This window comes from Leptodactylus fuscus, chromosome 5 (genome assembly GCF_031893055.1).
Source record: "Leptodactylus fuscus isolate aLepFus1 chromosome 5, aLepFus1.hap2, whole genome shotgun sequence".
NCBI lineage: Eukaryota > Metazoa > Chordata > Amphibia > Anura > Leptodactylidae > Leptodactylus > Leptodactylus fuscus.
The window spans coordinates 129,629,220-129,640,965 of NC_134269.1; the positions used below are offsets into that span (position 1 = coordinate 129,629,220).

General features: G+C 42.3%; 1 protein-coding gene across 1 annotated transcript in view; it reads right to left on the bottom strand.

The window, feature by feature from the left end:
* Nucleotides 1–11,487, bottom strand: part of KCND2 (potassium voltage-gated channel subfamily D member 2) — a 325,034-nt gene extending 313,547 nt beyond the window's left edge. The window contains exon 1 of the mRNA XM_075274256.1: nt 9,794–11,487. Coding sequence (XP_075130357.1) covers nt 9,794–10,908 — 1,115 coding nt within the window. The 5' untranslated portion in view covers nt 10,909–11,487. The remainder of the gene's footprint in view (nt 1–9,793) is intronic.
* Between the last annotated feature and the right edge of the window lie 259 nt (nt 11,488–11,746).

The window sequence follows — 11,746 nt, forward strand, 5'->3', positions numbered from 1 at the left end:
TATATCCTTATTCTTGGAGTATAAAGATGCCACCACATCTGTCTATACAGTCCTCAATAATATAGGAATATAGTCTTAAAGGAAGTCTATCACAAGATCCCAGCACATCCACCTAGCCCCGCAGATAGGTGAGGGTTACCTGACTCTTGTGAATCACTCACTGCCTCTGTGGCAGAGATATCACTGTTTTTCAAGAAGTGAGCTCTTTGGAGTAGCAAGGGTGTTGTCATTGCTCCAAAAAGGTAAGTGCCAACACTCTTGTCACGCCAAACAGCTCATTTGTATATATATATATATATATATATATATATATATATATATATATATATATATATATTTTTTTTTTTTTTTTTAAACAGCCTTTTTGTATTGTGTTCAACCTTAATATAAAATATTAGAGTGTAATCAAAAGAAAGCAGTTAAGAAAAACAACCTAACTGGAATTTGTTCATTTGCTATGGAGTGACAGCCAAGCCTATCCGCCACTGTAGTAATAGAGGCAATTGTCACAATGCCATGTGACTGCTGAGGCCCAATTACTGGCCTGAAGAGGGCAAAGAATTGGGTCAGAGTCAAGGGGAGGAGAATATCACTGTTTGCCATCTTCCCTGGGCCGCCACTACTTATACTCTGGGGTCTGAAGAGAACCCAGAATTTAATAGTAGCAGTTTTGGTCTGGATGTCTTAACTACCCAGCCCTAGTGCCATGTTAACCTGGCATAAGTGCATCCTTTTGGGTGGGTTTACACATTCAAAATCAGATGTGAATCATAGAGAGCCAAAGCATAAAGAACAGGTAGTACGAGAGATGTTATATAAGTTACCTGAGTATGAAAATAAAATTTTTGTGATAATTTAACTCTCTACTTTTCAACACACTTTTTCCACTTCACCTCTAGTGATTGGATGCCCTCGGAATAGGAGACTTCTTGCTGCTGCTGCTGGAACCCTGTTACTGCCTCTCTGACTGCATTATTATCAGGAAATCATTGACCATGCAAATAATTCTTCAGGTTACAAAAGAGATCATTGACATCCAGGTCTGGAAGGTGGATGGCTAAGCTTCATTAGGCCACATTCCCTGATAGCAGCTTGTGATTTGAAAGACTTGAGAGCTGGCACATTGTCGTGAAGCAGTTACACACCTGCAGACAACATCCCACTGTTTCTCTTTGACTACCTCATGTAACACATTCATTGTTAAAGCAAAGATGGCTCCAGAAATTCTAATAATAAAACACCTTCTGTATCCCAAAAAACCTGTTGCCATGACTTTTCCAGCTGAATGCTGCACACAAAATTTCTTTGGAGTTGTTGACCCCTTGTGATTCCATTGCATGGACTCTTGTTTGGTCTCAGGATTATGGTAGAGGACCCATGTTTCATCACCTGTAACAACCCAGGAATAGAAGTCCCCTGGATTTTCCCTAACCATATCTAAATTCTCTTGGCTAAATTGATGGCGGCATGAAGATTAGAACTGCAGTTGTATCACATTACAACTTTGCCAGCAAACCAGGAGTTATCAATGTATTACATTACAATACAATGCATACTGGGATAATGAATAGTGAGCCTTTGTTTACATGGCACTTTTTGTTGGAAAAACTACATGCAGTTTTTAGTTGCAGTATTTAGAAGGTTCATGTCTGGCTTATACACATTGTTTTCCACCCCAGACTTGGGCTGTGATGTCCAATTTCATCTGCAGTGCAGATTGGATCAGTGCGTTTTTCCATGATCCATCCGTGAAGGAATTTGCCTTTGAGCACCATTTGCTATCACTGTCTCCCAATCTCCAGGAGATGCAACGTTGAACAGTACTGACATCTCAGACTAGACACCTAGCGATCAGCTGGGTTGATAAACCAAGGGATTTCAGTTCAAGGATTTTGTTCCTCTCTGTTAACAAGTGTCGATAACTGACTTCGACAAACAGGAGATGCTGCACAATCATGCCACACCACTTGATCTAATTTTTGAGGTTTCATGTTGATAAACTTTGTGCGTTGGTCACACTAGGACGGAGCAATAATCAAAAAATAATCAAAAGGCAGCTGAATTAATTGGTGTGAACTTGTTCATATTGAATATTCCAATTATTTTGCATCCTTGCCTTCTTGTCTCACACTGCTATTTGCTACAACATATGTCGCTCACTGTATGATATCCAATCAGGATTGCTGATATGTGAATACCCAAAACCAAATTTCGGTATCATGGCTGGCATATAAATAGGGGGTGTGGCTTGTATGTTCAAATGTTTAAGTAATTGTGATTTTGATTTAGCTCAAAAAAGCCCAGCCCTAGTTCACATTACAACCTGATGTTATTGAAAGATAAATAACAATGTAGAGCAAAGAGGGAATGTCGCTGGCAGTCTCGCAGTTGAAAAGTTTTCCTTTGGGAAACAGAAATCTCAGTACCTGGTAATTATAAGTCTCTGTACAATCATTCAACCACCTCAATTAATCTAAGAACGCCTTAGCCATATATTCTAATAATGAATAATGTCATGTTGACAATAAGCATTTGCATATAACCATTTCCAGCTAAATCTAGTCTGTCTTCAAGGCTTCTTTCACAGCATTTTATAAATATCAATTATAAGTCTAACTTCAGTGGCAAGATCTTTTATTTTTAATGTAATAATAAAATACTTTCTAATATGCTGCTTGTATAAGTTTGACACTCAAAATACTTTAAAGTGGCTCTATCAGTCCTTGGGCAGAGCAGACTGCGCAGGCGCACAGGCCACGGGAAAATGGCGGCTTGCACAGTATTGTTAGCGGCCATTTTCCCGTGGCCTGTGCGCCTGCTCTGCTCAAGGCCCGAAGCCTAGAAGTTACGAGCCTGCGCCGGAAGAAGACGTTGAAGATGATGCCGCGAATGAAAAGGAGGCTTCGCTGGAGACACTTTTCTGGCAGTGGTGGGGACACCCCCATCGCTGTTTGAGCGCTGGGGCCCGCCCCCATCACTGCGAGAGAACTCATTTGCATACTGGTAAAAAACGGTATTTCTAAGGAACAGCGCAGCGGAGACCATGTCTAAAGGTAAGAGACGAATAGCCTTTCTAAAGTCTATTCCGACGTCTTATCCACAAAAAAAAAAGGTTTTAGTGGTAGAATCCCTTTAACTAATCACATTCTTGCATAGCCTTTAGAAAGGCTATTCCACACCTACCTTTTGTATGTAAATTGCCTCAGTAGTTTTTGAATAAGTCAGTTTTTATTCATATGCTAATTAGCCTTTTCCATGCACTCCAGTAGTGTCTGTGTGCACTGTCTGCTCTAAGTGTATGAGAGCAGAGAGACTGCTGTGCTGATGACTCATCTTTCTGCTCTCATACACATAGAGAATAGAAGGTGCACACAGACACTTCTGGGGTGCACGGAGAAGGCTAATTAGCATAGGAATAAAAACAGACTTATCCAAACCTACTGAGGCAATTTACATACAAAAGGTACGTGTGGAATAGTCTAAAGGCTATGCAAGTATGGGCTTAGCTAAAAATGACTTTTCTCAATGATAGAGCCCCTTTAATGACGCCACGCTTTCTGCTGACCACACTGGTTGTGTAATGTGTAACGCTACCAAGACTCCATTGCAGATTTATACCTAGCCTTATATCCATAAATGCTAGGGTCACCAGTTGTTATTTTGCACAGCAATAGGGACTTAACAATAACACAGAAAAAAATGCTAAATAGTTCCTGGTTAGTGGGGCTGTCCAGGCAAAAATGGACAAACCTTTTAATGTTTAATAAAAAAAAAAAAGCATACTCACCTGCACCCAATGCTCCGATGTCCTACTGGCACGTCCCAGTTCTTCAGCTCCAGCAGCTTCTCCTGGGTTTCTTCTGGAGTTCCGCTGAAGCCACTTGTTGGCCTCAGTGAAGAAGCAGGACGTGCCAGGAGGACACTGGAGGACAGCGGAGTATGCTTTTTCTTTTCTTCACTGCCCCAGCTGACTTAAAAGTTAAAGGGTTGTCCAATATTACCTGGACAACCCCTTTAATGAAGAAAGGTGCTGAATAAAGGAAGTAGATAATAAAGGCAGAGTCAGATGAAAAAAGTAGTGCAGCTACATGACATAGATTAGGCGGTTTGCAAAATGGATATGAAACTCAGAATTTTCATGTGGATTTGCTAAAGAATCCACAGTAGAAATACAAGGATCTCTACTGCAGAGATATACCGAGGATCCTGATGTGTGTTAGTCAGATTGAATGAGGTTAATGCAAGTGTGGTAATGTGCTGCGGTTTTCCATACTGAATTCATAGTAAAAAAAAAAAAAAAAACTTCAATGTTTGAACAGCAAAACAAATTTCTCATTAAAAAAAACAATGGTGGCTTTGATGTGAATTTCACTTATTATTATTGATTCATTATTCAATAATATTGGCTTCTATGGTCAAAAGAATGGTGTGTAATCTCATTTTTATTAGAAAACTATGCAAGAGGTTATGTGAGTTATGTGCTTACAACACAGTAATAACTAATATAAAATTGGAATAATATTTATGTACTGTATGACCAATTTAATATAAGGCAAATGTTATTCACTTGAAGAATAGGTTTTTCTATGTTCCATAGCTGGCCATACACACAAGTTTATAGTGTAGTACAACAGTATGAAGTAATTTACTAACAGCTTTTTTTGTTAAGTTATATGCTCCCCTACAGAGCACTGACCTCCTCTGAGGCACACAGTGGAGGCTATGTCAATTTCCTTGTGCCAGAAAAGTGGCATAAAATAGTCGCAAATCATTGGTTTGCATCTATTTAATACTACTTATGACTAAAATAGCAGTCCATGGCCTACTACACTATTTTATACCATCTGTTTTACACAGACCCATATGCAAACTGGGTATAGATTAAAATTCTGGCTCAAGCCTCTTAATAAAATAGGTACCGTATTTTTCGGACTATAAGACGCACCGGACCGTAAGACGCACTAAGGTTTTAGAGGAGGAAAATAGAGAAAAAAAAAATTTTAAGCAAAAAAAATTGGTAAAATATTTAATAACCTAATAATATAATATTTCACCAATGTAAATAGAACCAGGGGCTTTCGGACACAGGGATACCAAATGTGTATGTGTTTCAACAGTAATGTTTTTGTTTTATATGTATTCTAGGGATATGGGGGTGATTTGAACATATATATATATATATATTATATATATATATATATTATAATCTCATCCATGGATGGAAAGAGACACCCTGCAGTGAAGCTATGCAAGAAGAGAAAAAGGGGCGGGCCAGACAGGTGAAGGAGGTGTGGTTTTCTAAGCAAACTTGAAAACACGCCTCTTTCACCCATCTGGCTCGTCCCTCCTTCACTGCCTCTCAGATCTGGCTCCTGCAATGAAGCCACACAGGCAGGGAAGTAGGGGCGGGCCAGACAGGTGAAGGAGGCGTGGTCTCAAGCTTGCCGAGAAAACCACGCCTCCTCCTCCCGTTTGGCCCGCCCCTCCTTCCCTGTCTGTGTGGCTTCATTGCAGGAGCCAGATCTGAGAGGCAGTGAAGGAGGGGCAGGCCAGACGGGAGAAGGAGGCGTGGTTTTCTCGGCAAGCTTGAAACCACGCTTCCTTCACCTGTCTGGCCCGCCCCTACTTCCCTGCCTCTCAGATCTTGCTCCTGCAAGATGACGCGACACAGACAGGGAAGGAGGGGCAGAGCAGGCAGGCACTGTGCTGCTCTCCTTTTGATTCTCATAGACAGGACACAGACGCTGCACACGCTGCATTCGGACTATAAGACGCACACACATTTTCCTCCCATATTGGGAGGAAAAAAAGTGCGTCTTATAGTCCGAAAAATACGGTACATCTTGTGCCACCAGGGAAATTGATTAAGAATGGCATAATAAATTCTGACCAATGTCTTTTCTAGCGCCTGCAAATACAATGCATTTATTATATACCTGTATTTCCCTATACAAATAATTTGTGCTAGGTATAAGCTGTGTTTTAGATGTATAGTACTTGACAGATCTTCTGAAATATATAAAACTGATACAAAATTATCATTCAAGCTGAAACAAGGAATTATAATAAGACAAAATATTTTGTGATTAGCATGAGGAAAGTGACTCACAAGGGAAGTTATTTCATATTACCGTACAATGAAACATGAAATTGACTGAATTGATATGAGAGTTGTGAAATAAGTCTAGAGTATATGTTGGTAGCTGTACTAAGCAACATGTTAAAGGGGCACTAACCCTAAAGTCTACCATTGTGAAAGCAAAGCCTGTTTAGAAATACTTATGTTAATGCCTCTGGGAGTTCTCAGACTTGCAGATACTTAGGTAATCATCTCACAAGACATTCACACTTCATCTTAGTAATCCCATTGGATCACAATACAGCCTCTAGCCAGCTACTTGTAGCCCAGCAGAAAATTGTGGCTGGTCCAGAAGCATTGGGACTCCTAAGGATCCTAGTAAAGGAGTCTAGTATTTTGAGGAAGAAGGCGCAATGAGTTCAAAGCCTGCATTGACTGAAATAAATGGAAAATGTGGTCAAGCGAGAAAGAGTCCTAGTTAATGTTCACAGTGGAGAAATGGACACACATGCATAGTGACCCTCAAATAAAAGAAACAGTTGTCATCGTATCTCACAAAAAAGAGTGACTACCCCTATCTACTTTTCATTATGTTCTTGCAACGCATTGGACTAAGACCCAATGACTGAGAAGCCAAAAAAGTCTCTCATCAGTCAACTGTGTTAAAGGTGGAATCACAAAATGTTACCCCATATCTACAGTGTGCAATTCCAACCTGCTGCAAAATAGTCCAGTTCTCATTATCGTGGGGTTCCCAGCATTCAGATCCTTGGAAATCAGCAAGTTCTGATGTTGGGGGCAACTTGTGACTGGATTACCACTTTTAAGGGGGTGTTCACATGTAGGAATTCGAAGCTGATTTGTGGGTGGATTCTACCTCCCATTGTTTTCAATGGCAGGCAGAGATTGCAGAAAAAAAAAAAAATTTGGCTTGATCTTACTGCATCTGCAGCTCAAGACTCCCCACAGAGTAGTCCCATTCATCTGGGCCTGATCAGGTGAGAAAAGTCGGCAGTCGGAAAATGAAGAGGAATTTCTCTTCACTTTTCACCAATTGAATGGCTCCTAAAAGAGGTGTGTACTTTTACTATGTGTTTTTTTTTAACAATCGTAATTACGTAATTAAAAAAAAATTAAAAATGTCTTTCAGACCCTTTAAAGCCATTTGTCCCCATGGTTACAGGATATAAACAAACGCTGTGTGACATCTAATTCTGAAATGTGGTTATCATCTACCCTCTGCCTCTTAACAAACTACACATAAATACAAAAGGTATTGGCTAATGAGGGCAAATACTACAACACATAATTGTTGGATAAGTTAGATTGCAGTCTGTAACCATGGAGACACATACACTCACCGGCCACTTTATTAGGTACACCTGTCCAACTGCTCGTTAACACTTAATTTCTAATCAGCCAATCACATGGTGGCAACTCAGTGCATTTAGGAATGTAGACATGGTCAAGACAATCTCCTGCAGTTCAAACCGAGCATCAGTATGGGGAAGAAAGGTGATTTGAGTGCCTTTGAACGTGGCATGGTTGTTGGTGCCAGAAGGGCTGGTCTGAGTATTTCAGAAACTGCTGATCTACTGGGATTTTCACACACAACCATCTCTAGGGTTTACAGAGAATGGTCCGAAAAAGAAAAAACATCCAGTGAGCGGCAGTTCTGTGGGCGGAAATGCGTTGTTGATGCCAGAGGTCAGAGGAGAATGGCCAGACTGGTTCGAGCTGATAGAAAGGCAACAGTGACTCAAATAGCCACCCGTTACAACCAAGGTAGCCAGAAGAGCATCTCTGAACGCACAGTACGTCGAACTTTGAGGCAGATGGGCTACAGCAGCAGAAGACCACACCGGGTGCCACTCCTTTCAGCTAAGAACAGGAAACTGAGGCTATAATTTGCACAAGCTCATCGAAATTGGACAATTGAAGATTGGAAAAACGTTGCCTGGTCTGATGAGTCTCGATTTCTGCTGCGACATTCGGATGGTAGGGTCAGAATTTGGCGTCAACAACATGAAAGCATGGATCCATCCTGCCTTGTATCAACGGTTTAGGCTGGTGGTGGTGGTGTCATGGTGTGGGGAATATTTTCTTGGCACTCTTTGGGCCCCTTGGTACCAATTGAGCATCGTTGCAACGCCAAAGCCTACCTGAGTATTGTTGCTGACCATGTCCATCCCTTTATGACCACAATGTACCCAACATCTGATGGCTACTTTCAGCAGGATAATGCGCCATGTCATAAAGCTGGAATCATCTCAGACTGGTTTCTTGAACATGACAATGAGTTCACTGTACTCCAATGGCCTCCACAGTCACCAAATCTCAATCCAATAGAGCATCTTTGGGATGTGGTGGAACGGGAGATTCGCATCAAGGATTTGCAGCCGACAAATCTGCGGCAACTGTGTGATGCCATCATGCCAATATGGACCAAAATCTCTGAGGAATGCTTCCAGCACCTTGTTGAATCTATGCCACGAAGAATTGAGGCAGTTCTGAAGGCAAAAGGGGGTCCAACCCGTTACTAGCATGGTGTACCTAATAAAGTGGCCGGTGAGTGTAGGTCTTCATAGGAGCTGTAGACTTTGGACAGTATATTATTTTTTTAAACAATAATATGTATAGAGTTTCTTCATTCTTCTGTTTTAGATTAATCAGAAAATAAAAACATCTACAAATATTTTTGAAAGTTTTCACGTTATGTTCAATATTTGGTAATACTGTATAGTTCCAGTTTCACATAACATCATATATCCATACTGTCTAATACTTATGGGATCCCAAGAATGCCTATATATATATGCTTTCTCATCATCCTGGCTGAAGAGAGAAACCCTCATCTTTGATCCTCTCTGTCTCTACATGCTTATATATTATGTATCCTCTATACCTTTAGCTGAGGAGAAAAATGGGCAAGAAAAACTAACATACCTCTTTAAAGCAAGTCTAAATATCCTGCATGTTGATATAACATTGAGCATGAGCTGTAGAAAAACAGATTGTCTATATTGATAAAAGAGCAATCCTCCAAATAAGCTTTCTGGTATATGATGAACTCATGATCATTCTCCATATAGGTACATGTATGGAAACAGTCAACATGCCATGCAATATATTCAGCAGACCTAGGGTCCACTCATATACACACCTTATGAAAAGTACTCTACGTTTTGTGCAGCAGAAATGTCTTTGACGTTGCACAGGAAACTGTAGGGTCAACAAGTGAAACCTAAAGAAGTTCATGGTCAATGTCTGACATACGTGTAATGAGCACAGGTCTATGGAAACATGAGACGGTAAATCTTGACCTACTTCAAATATCACAACATGATAAATGGGTAAGCCATGCTACTAAACTTTATCACCCTCTCATATATCAGTAGCCCAGAGGGGTTCAGGGACACGTGTATGACTATGACTGCTGCTCTACTTTACTTACTTACTACATATATATATATATCTATATCTATATATATATATCTATATATATATCTATATATATATATATATATATATATATATATTATATCTTATTAGAAATGACACGCACAAATGAAAGTTAAGGATCAGACTATTATCTAGATGAGCAACATGAGTGACACAAAGTGCCAATGACACAATTAAATAGTTCTTACAATGTATTGTATAATAGAAAGAAATGTTGAGTAGTTAATAAACTTATGTCAGCGTGAGACTTACCCCAGTGTTGTCATGGTCACAATGGTATACCAAAACGCAGCGGGTATACTAGTGAATTTGCTGTTTAGGGAGCCCTTCTCCGCATAAAACATTACGGTGGCAAAGATGATGATGGCCATAGTAAGGGAGAATAGCAGAAAGCCCAATTCTGAGGCGCAGCTCTTAAGAGTATAGCCCAAGATCCTCAGGCCCTGTGAGTGGCGGGAAAACTTAAAGATCCGAAAAACCCGGAACACCCTCAGGGTAACAAAAGCACCACTTACGTCCTCGTTGTTTGTCATCACCAGACCTATGTAATAGGGCATGATTGCCACCACGTCAATGATGCTCATTACACTTCGTACAAACCGATATCGACTGGGCGCAGCCACCAAACGCAGTAAGTACTCCACCGTGAAGATCATGACACATGCGGTATCCAGACAGAAAAAAGCCACAACATAACGCTCTCCGCAGGGCAACTCTCGCATGGTTCCCGGAATTGTACCACATGGTACAGTCTCCACAACATTGGCGATGACTGATACCGCAATGAAGAAACCAGTTACATAGTAGAATACTAAAGCCAGAGTACTGGTGTGGGGGTTCTCGAATGCTCGCCACATTCTCTGCCTTGCTGACATGGGGGGCAGGGGTCCCTCCGCTGTGCTGTCACTGTCAGCATCGTCCAGTAACCTCTCTGCATTTTCCCTTCTTCGGTCTTTGTATTCCTCATAACAGCAGTCCCCAACAATCTCAGGGAGAATACCAAAAAATGCCAGTTCTTCATCATATGCTGCAATACATTCATGGCGCGGGTAGTGAAGTCGACCTGTGCGGTAAAAGTTGAGTATATGGCGGAAAATGTCCGGGTCCCTATCAAAGAAATATTCTCCTGTATCCTGATTAAAGAAAAAGTCTCTTTCCGTGCTGCCAAGGAGAGTATCCGGGTAGCGCTCTAGCGTGTTCCTCCAGGTTTGGAAGCGGGTGCCACTGACGTTCAATACAATCAAGGAGTCCTGAGACCTTCTTTTTTCACCTCTAGGTGGAGGTGGCATAGGGCCTGATGCCACCGGCATCCAGCCAATGGCAGCTGCCCGCGCAAAGGGTAGCCATGCTGCTACCCCAGCTGCCATTTTCCTGTAACAGGCTTTTATTTAGGATGGTACAATGATCTGTAGGTTTAATGGAAGTTCTACTTAAAGGGTGCTCTTGTGTCCAGTGCTTGTCCAGCAGTCTCCATCCACATGTGTAACACAGCAGCAGTAGCAGCAGGGTACAGGTTCAGTCTATGCAGAGGGCTACTATGTGAGGGGCACAGGAGGATACAGGTATGCAGCCTGTAAGTCTGCCAGTCACTGGCACACAACACATACCTAGGACAGCTCCATTACCCATCCAGTACCATCAGTGTGTCACTGAGTTGTGGAGAACAAATCCTGGGTCCCATCCTCTGCCTCACAGCTTGTGAGGAGACGGCTTCTACCATGTCTTGTCCAGGTGCAACAAGGCGCGAACTGCACCAGTGTGCTGCAATGGAGCGGCTCCAGTAAGTACCTGGACGGGACTGAGCAGAGAAGTCCGCGGGCGCTCCGTGTAAGCTCCACAGCCCGTCCGTCGTGCTGGACACGGGCAGCAGCAACAAGTCCGCACAAGCTCCGGCAGTAGCGGCGGCGGCGGCGGCGGCTCTCTCCTGGAGAGGGAAGGCAGCGTCACCTCAGTCACCTCAGCTCTGGCAGCCCGCTCAGCCGGACCCATGCACTGAGCCAGCGCTCGCCTTCAGTTACCAGGGGACGACACGTCTCTCCTCACACTGGCTCTGAATCCATTTCAGCAGCTCTGAGGCGAGTGCAGGAGCCACTCTAGCCCCTCCCCCGTCTACTTGTCAGAGCCTGGGTGCCAGGAGCGGATCCATGTGCCCCGAGCCCGCACTGTAGGGCAGGTGGGCATACAGGGGACCACCACAAGAGGAGC